We start from the raw sequence: 24,633 nt of genomic DNA, 5'->3' as shown, positions 1-24,633 counted from the left end.
AGGCCATTGCCGATATTAACGATAGCAGTGACTTATGACCGAGTGTGAATGCTTACATAGACATAGTAATTGGTGAACGATACTGACTTTCTGCATGTCGTCCATTGCTTCTGACAACACGTTGTAAATCCGTAGTTAAGTATTGTCAATCTTCTTTATTATATTAAACATTTAATGTGATTTGCTTGAATTGTTATATAGCTATCCGAGAAAGCAGCATCCTTTAGGTACCCTATAAGAGACAAGAGGGTAAGACCCCACAACTGGATGCAGAAATATGTAGCTTAGGGGGAACTGTTCAATCACTGAAACCCACTCATTTTAACTGCCTACGCACAGTTATGAAGCACAGTTTATGAAGCATGCTATGTTCCTCCCCACGGTTCAAGCTATCTCCATTAAAAAGTCGATACAGACGGTTGGTCGTGAAGATTTAACAGACGGTATTACTTTCGCATTTATAATATTAGTATGGATAAATAATTTTTTTGCCGTGATCCAGTTGTGATCAAGTAAAGCCTACAATGTTCCCGAAGCTATGCTCAAGTTAGCTGTGAAAATCTCATGAAAGAGAGTAGCATGTTGAAACAGACAAACTGACACAGGCCGGTTTTAGATAAAACTTTAAATCACTATGTCTTCTTTCTCCGTGATCGGTGCCCCAAGTTGTCCTCAATTTTTCTGTGAAAACTCCGTGAAAATTCGTCTATTAGTTTTGGAGAAAAGTATTCGAACAGAGAAACAGACATGAAAATCTTACAGATTGAATATTGATATACTCGTAGAATAGATACAGAAGATATCCACCCAGCGATTGGCGCAGCAGAAAAAGTACAGACTGGTAGTCTGAGTGTCTGGAGTTGGGCCTCTATGCAGAAACACTACTTTCTTTTCAATTTTTACGTTCCTTAAACTTGCAATAAACCAAACTAATGCTCAGTTGGGTAAACTCCCGTTTATCCGAAATGATCGGTACAGGGGAAATTTCGGATAAACCAAAGTCCCCCTGTTTTCACGCGTGAAACACCCAGAATTGCGTCGATACCGCGAAATATTGCTTTGATATATTGAGGCAATATCGCATTTGAATACTCACGTGTTTTTGTGTACCTACTATAACGTCATCTGGTAGATATATAATACATATGTAATAAAATGGGAAACGTTAAAACATGTAAACGTTGGTTTGTTCAAAGTCTTTCCTCTCGAAAAGTTCTTGACCGACTGCTTTGAAATTTTGGCAAAACGTTGAATTCGAATATGGACGTGTTTGTAGGTACATAATTCTGTCATGTATGTATATTTTTAATACATGTAATATATACTGGCTGGTCCAGGCGGAGGTTCGAGTCCTCCCTCGGGCATGGGTGTGTGTGTTTGTCCTTAGGATAATTTAGGTTACGTAGTGTGTAAGCTTAGGGACTGATGACCTTAGCAGTTAAGTCCCATAAGATTTCACACACATTTGAACATTTTTTGTAATATATAAATATATGTATGTAATGTGTAAAGAGAAAACATTATTACCAAAAATCTGAAAACATACCCTTTTGAATTACTTCAAATTTTTACACGTTACTGTAATAAAGGTCTAGAAACATACGGACCATATTCTTTATATATATATATATATATACAGGGTGTTTCAAAAATGACCGGTATATTTGAAACGGCAATAAAAACTAAACAAGCAGCGATAGAAATACACTGTTTGTTGCAATATGCTTGGGACAACAGTACATTTTCAGGCAGACAAACTTTCGAAATTACAGTAGTTACAAATTTCAACAACAGATGGCGCTGCGGTCTGGGAAACTCTATAGTACGATATTTTCCACATATCCACCATGCGTAGCAATAATATGGCGTAGTCTCTGAATGAAATTACCCGAAACCTTTGACAACGTGTCTGGCGGAATGGCTTCACATGCAGATGAGATGTACTGCTTCAGCTGTTCAATTGTTTCTGGATTCTGGCAGTACACCTGGTCTTTCAAGTGTCCCCACAGAAAGAAGTCACAGGGGTTCATGTCTGGCGAATAAGGAGGCCAATCCACGCCGCCTCCTGTATGTTTCGGATAGCCCAAAGCAATCACACGATCAACGAAATATTCATTCAGGAAATTAAAGACGTCGGCCGTGCGATGTGGCCGGGCACCATCTTGCATAAACCACGAGGTGTTCGCAGTGTCGTCTAAGGCAGTTTGTACCGCCACAAATTCACGAAGAATGTCCAGATAGCGTGATGCAGTAATCGTTTCGGACCTGAAAAATGGGCCAATGATTCCTTTGGAAGAAATGGCGGCCCAGACCAGTACTTTTTGAGGATGCAGGGACGATGGGACTGCAACATGGGGCTTTTCGGTTCCCCATATGCGCCAGTTCTGTTTATTGACGAAGCCGTCCAGGTAAAAATAAGCTTCGTCAGTAAACCAAATGCTGCCCACATGCATATCGCCGTCATCAATCCTGTGCACTATATCGTCAGCGAATGTCTCTCGTGCAGCAATGGTAGCGGCGCTGAGGGGTTGCCGCGTTTGAATTTTGTATGGATAGAGGTGTAAACTCTGGCGCATGAGACGATATGTGGACGTTGGCGTCATTTGGACCGCAGCTGCAACACGGCGAACGGAAACCCGAGGCCGCTGTCGGATAGCCTGCTGCACTAGCTGCGCGTTGCCCTCTGTGGTTGGCGTATGCGGTCGCCCTACCTTTCCAGCACGTTCATCCGTCACGTTCCCAGTCCGTTGAAATTTTTCAAACAGATCCTTTATTGTATCGCTTTTCGGTCCTTTGGTTACATTAAACCCCCGTTGAAAACTTCGTCTTGTTGCAACAACACTGTGTTCTAGGCGGTGGAATTCCAACACCAGAAAAATCCTCTGTTCTAAGGAATAAACCATGTTGTCTACAGCACACTTGCACGTTGTGAACAGCACACGCTTACAGCAGAAAGACGACGTACAGAATGGCGCACCCACAGACTGCGTTGTCTTCTATATCTTTCACATCACTTGCAACGCCATCTGTTGTTGAAAATTGTAACTACTGTAATTTCGAAAGTTTGTCCGCCTGAAAATGTACTGTTGTCCCAAGCATATTGCAACAAACGGCGTATTTCTATCGCTGCTCGTTTAGTTTTTATTGCCGTTTCAAATATACCGGTCATTTTTGAAACACCCTGTATATATATATATATATATATATATATATATATATATATATATATATATATATATATATATATATATATATATATCAGTGAAACTTTGTTAGTGAACAGGGAAGTTGTATTTGTGGCATAGTGGTTTATGATTAGAATACCACTAAGAATCTGGCTTTGTAATAATAATAAACTAGGCTCAAGGTCAGAGAGTGTGTGGGGGTGAAGAGGAGATGGACAGAAGGTGGGAGGAAATGGCTATATGAAATGGCAAGGAGGAAATGGACAGAGAGAAGAGAGAGAGGGGAGGAGAAGATAGATGATGACTGATTGCGAAGGGGAGAAAGGGGGACAGGAAGAGACGGAGAGAGGGAGGGGGAGGAGAAGATGGACAGAGAGAGGGGGAAAGAGGAGATAGAAAGAGAGGGGGAAGAGATGATGGAGAGGGAGAGGGGGGACGGAAGGAGACAGAGAAAGGGAGGGGGAGGAGAAGATGGACAGAGAGAGAGGGAGAGGATGGGTGAAAGAGGTTGAAGGCGGAGGAGATGGAGAAAGAGAGGGAGAGAAGGAGATTAGGAATTACATCCAATTCATAAGCATATTTGAAACGTGTGCTTTTTCTGTTCTGTTTTTCCGTTTACTCAGACTGAGTCACAGCAAAGTGTGTCTGGGTACAGCCAGTCATCTGTAAATTTCATCAAACATTCTTCCTGATTCAGTGTACTCACACAGTACATAAAATTTCGTTTTTCGCAGTCTTTCATGGTGGTGCAGTTTTTATGGCCAGTAGTGTATTTTAAGAGCAAGAGTTCCTTGTACCAAACCACAGAGTAGCTATCCCTGAACAACCTATAAAACGCTGTCAGTATAGGTCCCCATTACACACACACACACACACACACACACACACACACACACACACACACACAGGCACACAGCGTGCAGCTGTCTACTCACCTCGTCCTCCGCCCACAACACGTAGCACACGCCGTACAGCACCCACAGGACGACCGGCAGCTGCAGCACCAGGATGCGCAGCTTCATCATCGCACTCCTGAAACAACGGCCCACAGCTGTGAGTTCCACACGAGTGTACCGGGGTCAGCAAGTGCCGGAAACCTATGGGTCAGCCTGCTCGGTGCGATTTCTAACTTCGTACGCTTTTCTTTCTTCCTGAAGACTGGGAAGAGGTGGGCAAACTCGTTCATCCTTGGGAACTAGTTCACTGTTGATCGTTCTTTTTTGGGAACCGTTCATTTTTACTCGTTCACCGTTCACCATTCATTTGTGCTTGGTATATGGTTCTTACGAAAAACTGAAAACTAGTAGTGTAGGTGACTGAAGGATGGAAGGCGCCAACAGGGGGCACTTGCCTCCCTCCTGGTGTATAGAGTTTTTATTCATTACAGATTTCTTACACACTTTTAGAAGTAATTTATGTGATTCTGCAGAACCTCTCGTTTAGCCAACTGTAACGTTGTGTGGCTGATCGCAGGGGAATAATATAGGGTGGCGCACGGAAAACCGGCTCTGAGTACAGACTGCTCGCCAATTACGGACAATGTGTTGCCCGTTACGAGCAGACACAACAATCAGACAAACACGTAATAATTAGGCAGTGAAGAAATAACAAGCTAATGCAAGCAACAATTGCGAAACAATCGATGACGATGTGTAGGGAGCTGGAGAAGAGAACATGAAAATCTCACGCGACGCGCATGAGCTATAGCTCATGTTGTCTTGTAAACCTGTTGGTGGCTGTTTCCCAACTTAGTAGACCACAAGTCTCTTATGAAACTTCCTGGCAGATTAAAACTGTGTGCCCGACCGAGACTCGAACTCGGGATCTTAGCCTTTCGCGGGCAAGTGCTCTACCATCTGAGCTACCGAAGCACGACTCACGCCCGGTACTCACAGCTTTACTTCTGCCAGTATCTCGTCTCCTACCTTCCAAACTTTACAGAAGCTCTCCTGCGAACCTTGCAGAACTTGCACTCCTGAAAGAAAGGATATAGCGGAGACATGGCTAAGCCACAGCCTGGGGGATGTTTCCAGAATGAGATTTTCACTCGGCAGCGGAGTGTGCGCTGATATGAAACTTCCTGGCAGATTAAAACTGTGTGCCCGACTGAGACTCGAACTCGGGACCTTTGCCTTTCGCGGGCAAGTGCTCTACCATCTGAGCTACCGAAGCACCAGGCACACAGTTTTAATCTGCCAGGAAGTTTCATATCAGCACACACTCCGCTGCAGAGTGAAAATCTCATTCTGGAAACATCCCCCAGGCTGTGGCTAAGCCAAGTCTCCGCTATATCCTTTCTTTCAGGAGTGATAGTTCTGCAAGGTTCACAGGAGAGTTTCTGTAAAGTTTGGAAGGTAGGAGACGAGATACTGGCAGAAGTACAGCTGTGAGTACCGGGCGTGAGTCGTGCTTCGGTAGCTCAGATGGTAGAGCACTTGCCCGCGAAAGGCAAAGGTCCCGAGTTCGAATCTCGGTCGGGCACACAGTTTTAATCTGCCAGGAAGTTTCATATCAGCGCACACTCCGCTACAGAGTGAAAATCTCATTCACAAGTCTCTTGTATAAAATTCTTCGTTTCTACTTCCACTACATAGCTATGCTACGTTGTAAACAATAATCGTTTACATCCTATATATACTTCACGTTGTCTCTGAGTTCGTAGGCGAAGTAGAAACTTTATGGAAGCATAAAATAAAATGTGTTTTCTCATCATACTTGCGTCACACGCTTAGTAAAAATTAGGTTTTTCTGTTGCATTATTAAAGGTAATTCAGCGATGATAATAATAATAATAAAGTTCGCGGTAGTAAAGTTTTTGGTTTGAAAGCTCCTTCTGAACAAATGTTTCTGAGATAATAAGTAAATACGATTTTATGGCAATCTATGTCTTTTCAAATGGAGTCGATGAAACCAAAAAATATATGAATAACAAAAAAAAAACTTGCCTTGTTATAAGTATGTCTTCTGCTGTTCATCGATATAATGAAATGAGCTGATATGCTCTTTTGTTACTTGAAAAGACGTACCTATTAAATACAACGTAATTTTTGTGTAACTTACGTAACTATAAAATACTTGAAACTTCCTGGCAGATTAAAACTGTGTGCCCGACCGAGACTCGAACTCGGGACCTTTCGCTTTCGCGGGCAAGTGCTCTACCATCTTTTTTTTTTTTTTTTTTTTTACTCATTTTGTTCGATTTTGTTCGTTGCATCTGCTCGTGGCGGACGTCGTAAGACATCCGTTCAAGTTCGTTGTAGATCGATTAACTCAGTTTTTTTATTACAGAGGCCAGCTAACCCTCTGACCGAACACGCTGAGCTACCGTGCCGGCAATCCATCTGAGCTACCGAAGCACGACTCAGGCCCGGTACTCACAGCTTTACTTCTGCCAGTACCTCGTCTCCTACCTTCCAAACTTCTCACTCTATAAAATACTTCTTGATTACCGGTCGTGGACGCTGAATAGCCAGAACCAAGTGCAAGAACAGTTTGAAACACGGGTAAAATGGACGAGCGCAGTGAACGAAACGAACAACTGGATACTGAACTAACTAGGAGCAGTCGGCAGTGGAACTGAGACAGGTGGTCATGCGAAGAACGACGAGTGCGGCCGAGGGAGACCGAGACTGACAAGGGGACGCCGCCAATTGTGAAATTCAGATTCGATTCATACTGCGCATAATAAACGCTCATGGCCAGAGGTGTAATGTGGCAAAGCACCAAGATGCGTTTCACAGCCGTTGTCGAGAAAATCGACAGTTAAAATAAACCGTTGTGGTGAAATACTCTCTACGATTGACGATTTTCTACAGCGTCGTGGCGCAGCGGTAAGCGCTCGGGTTCGTAATCCGAAGGTCGCCGGATCGAATCTCGCGCCATGGTACATTATTTTTATTATTAGTTTTTTGTATTTAAACTATTAATGAATTGCTTATGCATGTTGGTGAAGGCGGATCGCTCTCCAATTGTACCGCCTCCATTTTTCCGTTTTTTTGACAGGGTGTACCAAAGTTCTCACGTCCGCACTGATTTTCGACGATGTTTTATAACTTGCGGTAGGGACCGCATCTACCTTCTTTCGAAGTTAGCAGGCAACTACGCTGTTATGCGGCGGATCGTTTCGGCCCATTCAAGATCTGTCCTTCAAGTGTAACGAGCGAGTAACGGAGTTTATATTTCATACCTGCCACAGCAAATTTGTGTTCGTGGGGTTTTCTATTCTAATTCGAACGTTTGACTTACGCTATACGTATTCGTTTCGGAATATCGTTTCTACGTCTTCCGTTAACTATACGTGGTTAACATTATGAAGACAATTAATAACATTTGTGAAATACAACTTTGTTTGCGGAAAACATAATGATGTTCGATGACGCCAGTTTTTCCACGACAAACGACTTTCAACAACTTAGTATATGCATAATTGTTGCAACTGATTGCCGGGAATTATATACATATATATTGTTGTGGATTGGCAGGAGACCAACCCACTAAATTGAGAGGAAGCCGAAAGGCACGCGTTTTAGCTCACGCAGGCTGGCGTGAGGTCTGGAAACGGACAAGGAAACTAGAACTTAGAAAAACGGACGCAGATGGTGTAATACTTAACTTTAATCCATTAATGTTGAACGTAGCTCTTGTCTGTACATTATTTGCAATATCAATAGCAACTGATAACGGCGCCTTGCTAGGTCGTAGCAAATGACGTAGCTGAAGGCTATGCTAACTATCGTCTCGGCAAATGAGAGCGTATTTTGTCAGTGAACCATCGCTAGCAAAGTCGGCTGTACAACTGGGGCGAGTGCTAGGGAGTCTCTAGACTAGACCTGCCGTGTGGCGGCGCTCGGTCTGCAATCACTGATAGTGGCGACACGCGGGTCCGACGTATACTAACAGATCGCGGCCGATTTAAAGGCTACCACCTAGCAAGTGTGGTGTCTGGCGGTGACACCACATATATATATATATATATATATATATATATATATATATACATGTGTATGTGTGTGTGTGTGTGTGTATACACACATTTGAATTACAAAAAAAAAAAAAAAAAAAAAAGAAAAGAGGTTGCATGGCGGGAGATTCGATCCGGTGACCTTCGGATTACGAACCCGAGCGCATACCGTTGCGCCACGGCGCTGTAGAAAATCATTAATCGTAGAGACTATTTCACAGCAACGGTTTATTTTAACTGTCGATTTTCTCGACAACGGCTGAGAAGTGCATCTTGGTGCTTTGCCACATTACACCTCTGGCCATGAGCTTTTATTATGCGCAGTATGAATCGAATCTGAATTTCACAATTGGCGGCTTCCCCTTGTGAGACGAGCACGCGACCGAGGCTGAAAGAAGAACTGCCGAAGTGACCGCCATGACCGAAGTGAACTAGTGAACTATGAACCGATCGTTCTTCGTTCCCGGGAGCTATAAATACACCGCCGCGACCGAAGTGAACTATGAACCGATCGTCCCTTGGAATTCGTTCCTCGGTCCTTCATCTTGATGAACCGTTCCTTTGCACCCGTTCGTTCGCGAACCACCCATCTCTAGTACGCACCTGGTGAGCGGCACGGGCGTGCAGAGGCGTCGGCAGCATGGCAGGCAGCAGCAGGGCCCCGTGCTCAGCCGGATGCAGGCGCCCCGCAGCTTGCGCGAGACGCCCTCCTGCTCGTAGTAGGCGGCCAGCAGGCAGAACATCTGGTACACGCAGATGGTGAACAGGTCCTGCACCAGCGCCTCCATCAGGAAGTACGTGCGCGGGATCATCACCGAGATGTACGACGCCACAGCCGCCACCTGTCGACACGAGGCGAAATGAAAGAATGCAGAGTCTCGCGGCAGTAACACTGCATAAATTACGTGAGCTTTCGGCCGAGCACTTTAGCCATTGTCAAGTGCCCACTACACTATCCAGACACAGTGGTCACCACAACTTATGCCCGCTCACCCACCGTCGTCGCAACTGCAATGATATCGCTTCGACGTTTCCTCCTTCGGCAGCGGAGCTGATCTCACAAGTGTGTATATATATTGTACCGGCTAGTTGAGAGCCATTCCCTGCCGTGTGGGTTGGGCATAAAACATCTTTGAATCACGTTGTGAATCTAATTGTGTAAACTAGCACTTGAAAATTGATCTCGTTTTTTATTTCCAGGGATACTTCGTATACTTTCAACTACGACGGATCCAAAGAAAGTGATTTTATTTATTACACAGCAGTCGGGTGCCAATCTATTTTTTTAAATTTTTGTTCCCCTAATAATTTGATTTAGTTGCCAAATGGTTCAAATGGCTCTAAGCAATATGGGACTTAACATTTGAGGTCATCAGTCCCCTCGACTTAGAACTACTTAAACCTAATTAACTAAGGACATCACACACATCCATGCCCGAGGCAGGATTCGAAGCTGCGGCCGTAGCAGCAGCGCAGTTCCGGACTGAAGCGCCTAGAACCGCTCGGCCACAACGGTTGGCGATTCAGTTACCTTCGTAGTCAATATGCCTACGATAAATCCTATTATCTGTTGGTAACAGGTTGATCAGCTTTTCTCAGTAACCCTTGAATATTCACAGATAAAATTGTCTATGTACTACCTGATTTTTGGGATTTAGAAAACACAGAGAAAGTCTCGTGTATATTCTGTTTTATTGAGACAATTCGCTTCTTAAATTAATGAGAGATGGCACTGGGGAATCAATGAAGAAGAAGTTGATCCTAGTGTGTATCGTTTCGGTATAATAACAGTCTTTACCACATTCCTTCGCATTCCTATCACCAAAGATACGATTTCCATGAAACTGTCTTTTACTACTAATATCTGATAAATCAAAAATATGTCTCCGGCTTTAGAATGTCTAAGCTTCTTAATTCTGCCGACACGATATTGATTATAAGTTCGAGTTCTTTCAGTGTCTGTTCAGCACAAATTTAGCCTTTTCACGGGCACTATATCTCTCGTCTCGTTTATTAGCAGAATCGCCTTGACAACGGTCGGCAAAGATATTAGTATGACAATATCCAACCATTTTCCGTCCCAATACCTCAAAATAATCTATTATTCACCACTCCAATGTCTAACTCAGTTATGAGAATGATATTTAATTATGCTTATAATCCCTAGCTTTGGACTATCACGGAATACCGCGAACATGCACCATTGGAAACAAAGACTCAAGAGAGATAACAATGCTGCCGGCCGAAGTGGCCGTGCGGTTAAAGGCGCTGCAGTCTGTAACCGCAAGACCGCTACGGTCGCAGGTTCGAAACCTGCCTCGGGCATGAATGTTTGTGATGTCCTTAGGTTAGTTAGGTTTAACTAGTTCTAAGTTCTAGAGGACTAATGACCTCAGCAGTTGAGTCCCATAGCGCTCAGAGCCATTTTAGATATCAATGCTGCACATTGGTTTATATATTATGTTCAAAACAAAACGCAGCTCAGTTATGTCTTCCTTGAATTCCCTTTGTACTACTTTGCGTTATTCTATTTCGAATATCGACTCTTTGTAAAATTTTAACTAACTGTTTCTTCGAAAGAATACGACCATTTTTTGGCTCTTGGATCATTTTGTATTACAGAATTTAATCTAATATTCGTTTCTGAATACCCACTCTCTAAAGAGCAGTTACAAACTGCATGTACTACCCTAGCACGCCTTCTGTCAGATCCAAATTCTCAACATATACCACACACTACCAGTATAGTATTACCCTCATAACTTGCAGCTTCTGGGCAATTCCTGTAAGAGTCCGAGCTTGGTGTGCGTCTACACTGAAGGGATGACTGAGTGTCACGGCCTTAATTAATTATACATGTGGTGTCTATTCTTTCAGACATGTCTGAAAGTACAGACATCATTGTGATCCTACATCCACTATGTATGGTACAAGGTTTCAACTTGCCCCATTCATATAAACCAGTGCTCATTGGCAGCTAACATCTTTGATTCCTTTGAGTCTTGATTCATAGTGGCTGCAGGATCAAAAATGTGGCTGTTCTTCTGGACGTATCCAAAAGAACGGACATCGCATGTATAATGAAATGACTAATACGGGGTGTTCAAAAGGTCTCTCCGCAGTGCCGTATGATTGTTAGCCGCGCGTTCCGTATGCTGCAGTGAATATACCGAAATGAAACTCAGTGAAATACAAGTTATTAATTTATTAAATATTCATTATTACTTACAAATTTTCACATTAAATGTTGAAAGTATCCCCTATGTTTTTGAATACACAATTCAATTCGTCTAACCATGTTCCCAAACGGAAGCTGCAACATTTCTTCTGCAACAGAAGCAGTGAAATTGGATGTTGCAGTTTTCAAATTCATCGATGGATTTTCGACGGTTTTTATAGACAGTTGCTTTCGCTGCACCCCAGAAGAAAAAGTCAGGTAGTGTTAGGTCAGGCGATCGTGGAGGCCAAACTCCCTGTGAAATCATACGATCACCAAAAACATCAGCAAGCAGTGACATCGAAACGCGGGCTGTATGCTCGGTTGTACCATCTTGCTGAAAATAACCTTTCAGTATTTCACTTAACACAAGTTCTCCTATGAATGGTTACAGAATATCACTGCAGCATCGATGTGCGTTTATTGTTTCGTTGAAAAATATGGGACCCACAATCCGATGTCCAGAAATTGCAATCCAAACTGCAATTTTTACAGAAGTAAGTGATTCCTCATGAATACAAGGGATTTGCAGTACTCCTCATACGAGAATTTTGCGAGTTCATGTACCCGGATAAATGAGACCACGCCTCATCACTGAAAACCGTTTCATTAAGAATGTCCCTTCCATTTTGTTGAACTAAATTTTTGATTCATTGACAATAATGCAGTCTCTTGCCATGATCAGTATTTTTCAGTTCTCACACGACTGTCACTTTGTATGGGAAAAGTTCTAATTTCTTCCTTATAGCTGTGTGGGCCGTTCCGACACTAACATCGATTTCCTGGGCGAGTTTTCTTACTGACTTGTCCGGACTCATGGAAATTTTATCGGAAATATCGAGCAGTTTATCCTCAGACAAAACGCTAGGACGGTGCATCTGTCACTGAACCCGTACTTCGAAGTTTGTTAGTCAAATCTCGCATAGTATCGCGATGTGGGAGTGTTGTCTTCGGGAAAACTGAATTAAATGTTTGACGAACTGAAACTGTGTATTTTAGACACTTGTTCGACTAAAAACACATATTCTTCAATGGTTAGCATTTGAACAGTGACAAAAACGAAACAAACAAACAAAGGAACTAAATTTAAACGTCACGTCAACACGTAATGACACACACCAACGATACTACTGACGCTGGCTGAGATAAACGAAACAGTGGAATGTTGGGAGAGTCCACTTGAAGGGAAGTAACCATAGAGTAGAAATATCTCTGGAGTGAGCATTCACATGCGCAGAACAGATTTTGTGTTGTCAACATACGTTGCCACAATGGTCACGTGATCTCGGGACGCCGTAGATTTGTCCGACATTTGTCCTATAAATTTTGAATGTTGTCGTATCGCTAGTAAAGACAGATTCCCTTCGTAAGTGCTGTGGATTTTGTATAGACGTTTGCAGGCACCATAGCAGTTTACGTCTGATATTTGAAATAAATTGGGCTCTTAGCTTTGAAGAGCAAAATGAACGAGCATGACGTCACAGAAGCTTCACGTCAGCATGTATTCACAATGTCTTTCATGCCACATCTCGTCAAGTCGCTTAACACAGTACTGAACGGCGAAATTGGGGTTTTGAGTCACCATCCCTAATATGCATAAAATGTTATAGTATCAGAAGTGAGGAGCTAACAACGACAAAATTTGTCAATGGCCGAAGCAAACTTTATAACCTATGTTCTTGATCCATTATGTTTGTTAAATTACTGAGAAGTGAGACAACGTTTCAAAACATTATTTGCTAGGTAATATATGTACATTCGTATACATCAAAGAAAGCTTCAAACGAATTAATGAAGTCTGTTAAACTTATCCATTATGTTTTTTCTTACGTAAATAATAACGTCATAAACAACTGTATTTTACTCCTTCATTAAAGCTGACTTTTTTGCTTCAAATGTCATACGGTGGAATTTGCTTCGTCTACTTATGTTCTTATACATATCTATTGTGGGGGTCAGCGCCGTTGTGTTATCGTAAAACCTAAATAACTTTTCGCCTTCAGATATACGACCTCGGTTGTGTAAGAAAGTGGAAAAAATATCCCAGTCATCACGGAACATCTCCAATTTGCCACTAAAACAAAGTGCTATTATAAAATAAAGATTATGAAGATACAACAGTACAAAATCCATTATTATAAGGAAAATGAGGGCGGTGAAAATAGGTTAACTTAAGATGTTAACAGACTGGTACCGCTAAAATTTTCTTCCCGAGAAACCTTGACGTACCGTGAAATGACGTGACATTCCGTTGACGACCTGTGCGAATGCCTCCATTCGAAAGGTATTGTAGAATGTTTTGGTGTTATGTGACGAGACGTGACGTTACCTGATGGCGGACGTGAATTGGCGCTAAACAATCGACGTCGTCCCTAGATCACGTGACAATTCCACTTTAATGTTGACAAAATGCGCAAGACGCAATGCTCACTCCAGAGATATTTTTACTCTATGGAAGTAACCCAGGCAGGCGAACAATCATACGGCCCTCGCGGCTAACAATTGTACGGCACTGCGGAGAGACTTTTTGAACACCCCGTACAACACAACCACTCAGTTCCTGAGAGAAAAAAATTCTTACCCGATCAGGAATTCGGGATCCCAAAATCTAAAGGCAGCAACGTTGACCCCTAGTCCATAAAATGTTGACGACATTAAGGTATTGAGTGTAGACAGCGTGCAGCTACTCACTGGGTGTATGGTGAGCACGTAGCTGGTGGGCGACTTGAGTGTGGGTGCCGCCCTGGTGAGCACGTGCCACAGGCTCATGACGTAGACGGCGCACGTGGACAGGACCGCCACCGTGGAGACGGCGATGACCCACACCAGCACCGGACTCAGCTCTGCACAGCAGAAAGGGAACTTACAGGATGTGCTCCAGTACCCGTAGTCTGTCAACAGTGACATGCTTCTATACCTTCATCTACATGGTTACTCTCCAATTCACACTTAAGTGCCTGGCAGAGGGTTCACCGAACCATTTTCATACTACTTCTCTACCATTCCACTCTCGAGTGGCGTGTGGGAAAAAGGAACACCTGAATCTTTCCGTCTGAGCTCTGATTTCTCTTATTTTATTATGATGACCATATCTCAATACGTAGATGGGTGTCAACAAAAAATTTCTCATTCAGAAGAGAAAGTTGGTGATCGAAATTTCGTAAATACATCTGGCCGCAAAGAAAACCGCCTTTGTTTCAGTGACTGCCACCCCAACTCACGTATCATATCAGTGAAAGTCTCATCCCTATTGCATGATAACACAAAACGGGCTGCCCTTTTGTTGTATACATAGTTCCGCGTAGTCAGCGCGTAGACAACTTTCCCACTAGAGCGCACCCCGCTACGCACAACAGTGTAGGCGCAGCGCTCGTCTGTCTCCACACTACGAGATGGCGCTGCCATAGAGACGGACCAAATTCTGCTTCCGCCGATCCGCGTATTAATATGTAATGAGATTGCTGCTAACGTAGAACCTTTTCTCTTCATGGATCACACTCGCGCAGTGATACATGAACGCGCGAGGCATTATAAAGAGTGTACAGGCCTCCGATTGGTCAGTCTGTATTTGTCTGCACCAGTCTATAGTCAAGTTTCAGTCTGTGCCTAATAAGATTACAATATTCCTGTACATAGCCATGAAGATAAATGTATAGACACTTTTGTCAAGTATCAGAGATATATGTGAGAATAAGATTAACGTACCAATACCAAAGGAACTTCAGATTTTCAATTGTAAATAGCATCCAGAACCAAGTTAAGTAATTTTATGCTTGTTATTATTTTAATAAATGTGTGTGAAAATTAATCAAGTTCTGTTTAAAGTTGGTCACCGTCAATCTGCTACTCTAAAAGATAAACACGCCACAATAAGACCACGAGGCATATTGCTGACATTCACCTACTTCGTTAGAGTGACAAGTCAAATAATCTGATGGTGTATGTACTAAAGGTCTTACAGTACGCACACCTCACCTTCTTCGCACTTTTTCGATGTCCTCCGTCAAAACTACCTGGTAAGGAATTCACACCGTACAGCAATATTCCAGCAGAGGACGGACAAGTGTAATGTAGGCTGTCTCTTTAGCGGGTTTGCCGCATCTTCTAAGTGTTTTGACAAAAAAGTCGCCTTCCCTACAATATTATCTATGTGATCTTTCCAGTCTAAGTTGCTCGCAATTGTAATCCATAGGTATTTAGTCGAATTGACACTCCTTAGACTTGTGCGATTTATCATATACCCAAAATTTATCGGATTTCTTTTAGTACCCATGTGGGCGACCTCGCACTTTTCTTTGTTTAGTGCCAATTGCCACTTTTTCGCACCATACAGAAATTCTCTCTAGATTATTTTGTAATTGGAATTGATCGTCTGATGATTTTACCAGACGGTAAATTGCAGCGTCATCTGCGAACAGTCTAAGGGGGCTGCTCAGATTATCACCTACATCATTTATGTAAATCAGTAACAGCAGAGGGCCTATGACACTACCTTGCGGAACACCAGATATCACTTCTGTTCTACTCAATGATGTACCGTCTATCACTACGTTTGACCTCTCTGCGAGGAAATCACGAATCCAGTCACACAACTGAGACGATACTCCATATGCACATAATTTGATTAATATTAGCTAGTGAGGAACGGTCAAAAGCCTTCTGGAAATCTAGGAATATGGAATCTATCTGAGATCGCTTGCCGACAGCACTCATTACTTAATGGGAATAAAGAGCTAGCTGTGTTGCACAAGAACGATATTTTCTGAATCCGTATTGCTTATGTATCAATAAGTCATTTTCGTCAAGGTGATTCATAATGTTCGAGTACAGTATGTGCTCCAAAATCCTACGGCAAATTGAGGTCAGCGATATGGGTCTGTAATTCAATGGGTTACTCCTATTTGCTTTCTTGAATATTGTTGTGACCTGTGCTACTTTCCAGTCTTTAGGAACAGCCCTTTCGTCAAGTGAGCGGTTGTATATGATTGCTAAGGAAGGCGCTACTGTGTCTGCATACTCTGAAAGGAACCTGATTGGTATACCATCTGGACCGGAAGACTTGCCTTTCTTAAGTGATTTGAGTTGTTTCGCAGCACCTAAGATATCTACTTTTATGTCACTCATGCTAACAGCTGTTCTGGTTTCGAATTCTGAAATATTTACTTCATCTTCTTCCGTGAAGGAATTACGGAAAGCTGTGTTTAGTAACTCCGCTTTAGTGGCACCATCATCGGTAATATTACCATCGCTATCGCGCAGTGACAGTATTGATTGTTTCCAGAATGAGATTTTTCACTCTGCAGCGGAGTGTGCGTTGATATGAAACTTCCTGACAGATTAAAATTATGTGCCGGACTGAGACTCGAACTCGGGAGTTCAAGTCTCAGTCCAGCACACAGTTTTAATCTGCCAGGAAATTTCGGTATTGACTGTTTTTTTTTTGCCACTGGTGTACTTCACATACGACCATAATCTCTTTGGGTTATCTACCATATTTTAAGACAATGTTTCATTGTAGAAACGATTAAAAGCATCTCGCATTGCCGTCCGCACTAAATTTCGAGCTTCCGTGAAACTTATCCTGTCTTGGGGATTTTGCGTTCTTCTGAATTTGGCATGCTTTTTTCGTTGCTTCTGCAACAGTGTTCTGACGTCTTTTCTGTACCATGGTGGATCAGTCCCGTCTCTTATTAACTTATGTTGTATGAATCTATCTATTGATTCTGAGAATTGCATTCAGGTGAATCATTAGGTGTACGCTGAAGAGAAACTCATATAGCATTGTTGGCTGGAAGGCCGCAACGGGTTGTTCAGGCACCTAATAGGAAACTTCCTCCGTACACAATAAGCCCTTTCCACAAGGTGTGGGAGAGCTATAGATGAGGCAAAACGCTATGACCACTACCCAGCTTCCCGGGTTCGATTCCCGGCGGGGTCAGGGATTTTCTCTGCCTCGTGATGACTGGGCGTTGTGTGATGTCCTTAGGTTAGTTAGGTTTAAGTAGTTCTAAGTTCTAGGGGACTGATGACCTCAGATGTTAAGTCCCATAGTGCTCAGAGCCATTTGAACCACTACCCAGCCCGATACTGATCGCCGCTTGATGACGTTACGGGCTCGTGACACAACAAGGAAAGTACGAGGGCCATCCAGAAAGTAATAGACATCTTGGTCTATCGCAGCGGTGAGCGGTGCTATAGCGGCCATCTTGGTGCTATAACGGTCCTACATTCAGTACGCATCCAGCAGTGGTAGCGTGTGGTCTGCATTTCCGCTACTTTGCTTTTTGTGACATGTTAAAATGTGTGCTGCTACAGAAAATCCCACCACTTCTGACATGCGTTTTGTGATTAGTTTTTTGTTGATAAAAAACTGTAAACCGGTTGAAATTTAACGCTACCTTCGTGATGTGTACGGAAAAGGATAATGAGTTAAAGCCGAGAGAGGCAGTGGTGCATTGATTTTAAAAATGGCCGTAGCAGTGTTCACAGTGAGGACCGCATTGGTATGCCTAGCCTTTGACGGACTGGTGATAGAAATAAACGATAAAATTCGTGAGAATCGTCATTTCACGATTACGGAACTCACATCCTTCCAAAATTTCACTGTGGCAGGCAAGCTTGATTACCAAAAAAATTGTGCTAGGTGGGTTCCCAAAATCCTAACGGAAGATCACAAAAATGAGAATGGCTGCAACACTGATCTTCCTCGAAGATTACAAGAAAAATAGTAACAAAGTTATCGTCGGCCGGCCGGCGTGGCCGAGCAGTTCTAGGCGCTTCAGTCTGGAACCGCGTGACCACTACGGTCGCAGGTTCGAATCCTGCCTCGGGCATGGATGTGTGTGGTGTCCTTAGGTTAGTTAGGTTTAAGTAATTCTAAGTTCTAGGGGACTGATGACCTCAGATGTTAATTCCCATAGCGCTCAGAGCCATTTGAACCATTTAGTTATCGATCGTATTGTTACTGGGTGAAACAAAAAGGCAGTCAGTGGAATTCTCCCAAGAAACCAAGGAAGTGTTTGCAAACGCTGTCAGAAAGAAAGATCATGGCTATTAGGTTTTGAGACTCTAAGGGAGTGATTCGCGTTGATTTTCTTTAACGTGAGACAACAATTAGCTCAGAAAGATATTGTCAAGCACTGACAAAGTTACGGCGGACGTTAGAAAACAAGCGTCGGAGAAAACGTAGCGCAAAAATTTACTTTTTTTCACGACAACGCACTGCACACACGGCCAATCGTATCCGAGAGCACCTGCGAGGTTGTGTGGAAGGCAGGTGTTTCATCAGCCCAAATATGGCCCTAAGCGACTACCACTTCTTCTCAACAATGAAGACATGTCTCGCTACACAATGCTTTGATACCTTTAAAACGTATATAATAAAACGTGATTTTTCCTTATTGTTAATCTTTTATTTCTACATCGACATCTGAATCTACACTCATGCTCATAAATTAAGGATAATGCTGATACATGGTGAAACAATGCTCTGGTAGGTGGTTTGCGGGTTTAAATCACCTCGGGGTATGACCATGCGGTGCATTTGACCTGCGGTCGTCGCACGGTGACGCTGGCAGCAGTCCACATACGCAGATGTGTGTTGGTGCATGTCAGAGTACGGTGCAGCGAGTAAGTCTGCAGACGTTTTCAGACGTGCTAATGGTGACTGTGTGTTGAAAATGGCTCAAAGAACACATATTGATGACGTTATGAGGGGTAGAATACTAGGGCGACTGGAGGCTGGTCAAACACAGCAGGTCGTAGCACGGGCCTTCCGTGTGCCACAAAGTGTAATCTCAAGATTATGGCAACGATTCCAGCAGACAGGAAACGTGTCCAGGCGCTACAGTACGGGACGTCCACAGTGTACAACACCCCAAGGAGACTGATATCTCACCATCAGTGCCCACAGAAAGCCACGGGCTACTGCAGGTAGCCTAGCTCGGGACCTTACTGCAGGTTCCAGTCACACAGTCTACAGACGACTGAACAGACATGGTTTATTCGCCCGGAGACCAGTAAGGAGCATTCCACTAATCCCTGGTCACAGGAGAGCCCATAAAGCCTGGTGTAAAGAACACAGTACACGGTCATTGGAACAGTTGTGCCAGGTTATGTTCACAGACGAGTCCAGGTATAGTCTGAACAGTGATTCTCGCCGGGTTTTCATCCGGCGTGAACCAGGAACCAGATACCAACCCCTTAATGTCCTTGAAAGGGACCTGTATGGAGGTCGTGGTTTGATGGTGTGGGGTAGGATTATGGTTGGAGCATGTACACCCATGCATGTCTTTGACAGAGGAACTGTAACAGGTCAGGTGTATCGGGAATCATTTTGCAGCAGTATTTCCGCATTTTCAGGGGTGCAGTGGATCCGACCTTCCTCCTGATGGATCATAACGCAAGTCCCAACCGATCTGACATCGTGGAGGAGTACCTTGAAACAGAAGATATCAGGTGAATGGAGTGGCCTGCCTGTTCTCCAGACTTAAACCTCATCGAACACGTCTGTGATGCTCTCGGTTGACGTATCGCTGCACATCTTCAAATCCCTAGGACACTTCAGGAGCTCCGACAGGCACTGGTACAACAAAGGGAGGCTAAACCCCAGCAGCTGCTCGACCACCTGATCCAGAGTATGTCAACTCGTTGTGCGGCCTGTGTACGTGTGCATGGTGATCATATCCCATACTGATGTCGGGGTACATGTGCAGGAAACAGTGCCGTTTTCTAGCACTTGTGTTTCGGGACGGTTTTCTCAACTTATCACCAATACCGTGGACTTATAGACCTGAGTCGTGTGTGTTCCCTATGTGTCTATGCTATTAGCGCTAGTTTTGTGTATTGCCACGTTGTATGGCACCACATTCTGCAATTATTCTTAATTTATGAGCATGAGTATGCATCTAAACTCTACAAACCACCGTGAAGTGCATGGCAGAGGGTACGTCCCACTGTACCAGTTATTGGGGTTTCTTACCATTCCATTCACGTATGGAGCATGGGAAGTGTGATAGTCTGAATGCCTTTATGTGTGTTCTAATTATTCTAATCGTGTCCTCATGACCCCTATGTGAGTGATACGTAGGAGATTGTAGTATATTCCTAGAGTCATAATTTAAACTCGAAACTTGTACAGCAGAATTTCTCCCGATAGTTTACGTCTACCTTCAAGTCTGCCAGTTCAGTTTCTTCAGCATCTCTGTAACGCTTTCCTACCAGTCAAACAAACTGTGACGATTCTTGCTACCCTTCTCTGTATACATTCAATATCCTCTGTTAGTCCTATCTGGTACGGGTCCCACACACTTGAGCAATATTCCAGAACCGGTCGCACGAGTGATTTGTAGGTGATCTCCTTTGTAGACTGCTTGCACTTCTACAGTATTCTACCAATAAACTGAAGCCTACCATCTGCTTCACCCCCGACTGAGCCTATGTGATGATTCCATTTCACATCCCTACACAGCAATTTGTATGAGATGGCCGATTCCAACTGTGACTCAGTGATATTATACTCATAGGATACAATGTTTTTCCGTTTTGTGAAGTGCACAATTTTGCATTTTTGAACATTTAAAGCAAGTTGCCGATCTTCGCACCACTTAGTAATCTTATCAAGATCTGACTGAATATTTATGCAGCTTGTTTCAGACAGTACTTCATCATACACAACTGCATCACCTGCAAAAAGCTTGGGGTTACTATTGATATTGTCTTCAAGGTCAATAATATTCAGTATGAACAGCAAGGATCCCAACACGCTTCCCTGGGATTCTAGATCTGATACAATATGCTGCGTCTTCCCTGCCGAAACGTTCTCCGTCCAGTGACAAATTTCACTTGATACCAAATCTGATGGTACTTTCGACAATAAGTGGTGTGGTACTGAGTCAAATGTTTTTCTGAAATCAAGAAATACGACATCTATGTGCCTGGTTTGATCCAGTGTAAGAAAGATGGGACTTGGATTTCACATGATCGATGTTTTCGGAATCCATGCTGGTTGGTATGGAGGAGGTCTTTCTGTTCGTGATACCTCATTATATTTGTCCTTAGAATATGTTCTAAAATTCTGCAACAAACCGATGTCAAGGATATCAGACGGTAGTTTCGTGGATCATTTGTATTACCCTTCTTGTAGACGTGTGTGACTTCAGCCTTTTTCCAGGAACTGGGGATAGATTTTTGTTGGAGTGATCTAAAGTACAGGGTGAGCACAAATTCTTGCTCTGATTATAACAATTTGTTACAGAATAATCGTTTGACATGATAATTTACATTTGATGCCCTTACATAGGTTAGTGTTACTAATTTTTTTTTTTAAGACCACTTACGTTAGTAAACCTCAACGTGTGCTCCCTTGGTAGCTCGGAGAATGTCGAGGTGGTATCCAGTTCCCGCCAGGTGTTTCGTAACATGTGTTCTGTCACAGTACCCACAGCAACTTGTATCCTAGCCTTCAGTTCGTCGACGTCAGCAACTGGTGTGACGAAGACTCTGTCCTTGATATAAGCCCAGAAAAAGTCAAGGGGCGTAATGACTGGAGAGGGGAGAAATGTCCGGATCAGTGGACTGGAAGCAACAGTCCAACACCCTGGCCACCCTGCTCTTCAGACATTCTTCTGAACAACATTCAGCAAAATTCGGGCGAATGATTTGACTATGCAGATCGCTCGACATGAATCCCGTCGGACAAATAAGAGACATAATCGAGCGGCCAGTTTGTGCACGACATCCTGCGCCGGCAACACTTTCGCAGTTACGGATGATTACAGAGGCAACATGGCTCAATATTTCTACAGGGGACTTCCAACGACTTGTTGAGTCCATGCCACGTCGAATTGCTGCATTCTATTAAATAAATTAGAAGCATTAGGAATAAGAGGAGTAGCTAATGACTGGTTTCGATTGTACCTAACAGATAAGGTACAAAGAGTAGAGATTGCACATACTTCAAATAGATCCAAACATTTAGTAAAGCACTTATCAGAACGAAAATACACTAATAAAGGGGTTCCACAAAGTAGCATATTGGGACCAATACTACTCCTGATATACATCAATGACTTTCCCTGTAGTTTACTCATGATGAAAAAATTCTCTTCGCTGATGATAGCAGTATCATAGTCACTGAGAAAGCAAGAGAACTCCTTGCCACGAAAGCAAATGAAACGCTCAAGGAAGTTTATGATTGGTCAATAAGCAATAAAGTGACATTGAACATAAAGAAAACTAATGCCATGAATTTCAGTTTGAAGAGAAAAAATGACAATGTTAAATTAAATGTAGACGGCACCTCTATAGACTGTGTAACAAATGCAAAATTTATAGCAATGAATATTGATTATCAGTTGAAGTGGCGTGAACACACAAAGGTACTTACAAACAGAATGTCATCAGCCTGTTATGTCCAGTGCGTAACATGCAGTGTCTTTTGGTTACATATTATTCATATGTACACTCAATCATAGCTATGGCATTCGTTTTTGGGGAACAAACGCACAAAACTCCAGAAAAGAGCCATAAGAATAATAACAAAAAATACTAGTCTAGCTCATTGCAAAGATCTGTTCAAAACACTGAGGATTTTAACTGTTCCATGTGAATACATTTACCAGTCAGTTGTACACATCAAAAATAGCATTGGTAATTACTGCACAAACAGCTCTGTCCATGACCATTCAGCAAGAGATAGACTCAATTTACATTTGCCAAGAAAAAATAAACATAAAACTCAAAGCAACAATTTCTACCAAGGAATAAAACTGTACAATAAATTACCAAAAGAGATTAAAGAAATTGGAAAAATACACATATTTAAAAAGGTAGCTAAAAAAGTACCTGTTATGAAATACATTTTATACATTGAAGGATTAATTAGATAAAACAGAGTAGGGGGTTTGATAAAAATAAATAATAATAATAATAATAATAATAATGACTATAAAACATTCAATATTCCACGTAACACCTTCACTTTGTTTTTTTTCCTTCTATTTTCCTTTCTAGATAAACTTACCCCCAAGCTATGTATAGCTCAATACTAACACCTCTTCCTCTTTCTGAGCTCAACATCTCGCCCATTATGGAGGAATGCTGACTCAGTTTTTCAGGATAGTAAATGGGAAGTTGCGGTACAGAAAATGGCCCAGAGATCCTCAGTGTGTGTGTGTGTGTGTGTGTGTGTGTGTGTGTGTGTGTGTTGTGAGTGAAGTGTTATGGAACAATGTGTGTATAGTGTGTGCTGCGAGTGATGGTGACATATGAGTGAACAGTATGGCATTACATTATTTAATAAGTTATTTGTAAAAAAAGTATTGTATACCAGAAGTAAATATAATGATTGTTTGTAACTAGAAGTCTGTAAATATATGTGTATACGAATTAGCTTATTTTAAAGTGGTCTTATCTTGTAAATACTTTGACATGTGCTATATCCTTGTAAGAAGAGATCTACGGATGAATAAAGCTGCTACTACTACTACTGCTACTACTACTACTACTAAAACGAGGTCCGACACGATATTATGAGGCATCACATGACTTCTGTCTCCTCAGTGTAGACCAACGCTCAACCGGGCGAGTGATGACAAGGGCAATGTGGCATGAAGCATTTGCATATTCTGCGAAAATATGAAGTGAAATGTGGTTTTCGGCCACCATTAAGATTAGAGCCCGTTTAGGATCACTAAAGGATGATCTGAGTTTGCTCAAGGCGGATCTCTTATCACATTTCTTGCAGCTGTACCATGTCGTATACAGGATGTCCCAGGAGGAATAATCATTATTCAGGGTTATGACAGGAATGATCATTCGAAGCTAAATAAGTCTAGCAAACATGTGCTCTAAAACGCATACCTTAAAAGGTATGAGCCCTTGAAGAGTTGAAGAGATGAGTCCACATAGCTCTTAAAGTATGCCCTTTTGAGGTCATGTTTACTGGACATTTGTTTCTTGTTTAGGTCCATACTATCACCTCCCAAAATATGGAAAGTAAAGAGCTGCCATTAGAAGAAATTTATTTGACAGTACTACAGCTGAAGAAGTGGTCATAACGCTCAAGGTATGCATTTTAAAGCCCGTTTTTAACTAACCACCGACGTAAACGTGAGTTCAACGTGTCTGTCTGTCCGTGACAACGTGGCTCCTAAAAGGTCCGATTTTAATGTAGGCTTTTTATTTGAAATATGGTTTGATCAGAATGGAAAATGGAAATGCCGTGTGGCTAGGGCCTCCCGTCGGGTAGACCGTTCGCCTGTCTTTCGAGT

The 24,633-nt window shown here is 42.7% G+C and overlaps 1 protein-coding gene across 2 annotated transcripts in view; it reads right to left on the bottom strand.

Moving 5' to 3' along the window:
• LOC124718970 (organic solute transporter alpha-like protein) overlaps positions 1-24,633 on the bottom strand; it is a 62,799-nt gene that overhangs the window by 23,246 nt on the left and 14,920 nt on the right. The window contains exons 2-4 of one of the 2 annotated variants that reach the window (XM_047244642.1): positions 14,054-14,205; positions 8,749-8,987; positions 4,121-4,217 (exon numbers count right to left, since the gene is read on the bottom strand). In XM_047244642.1, the coding sequence (XP_047100598.1) occupies positions 4,121-4,217; positions 8,749-8,987; positions 14,054-14,205 (488 nt within the window). The remainder of the gene's footprint in view (positions 1-4,120; positions 4,218-8,748; positions 8,988-14,053; positions 14,206-24,633) is intronic. The other variant, XM_047244643.1, reaches the window with a different exon arrangement.

This window comes from Schistocerca piceifrons, chromosome 10 (genome assembly GCF_021461385.2).
Source record: "Schistocerca piceifrons isolate TAMUIC-IGC-003096 chromosome 10, iqSchPice1.1, whole genome shotgun sequence".
NCBI classification, from domain to species: domain Eukaryota; kingdom Metazoa; phylum Arthropoda; class Insecta; order Orthoptera; family Acrididae; genus Schistocerca; species Schistocerca piceifrons.
Note: the sequence above shows the minus strand (reverse complement) of the source record. Positions and strands in the feature narration are given on the sequence as shown.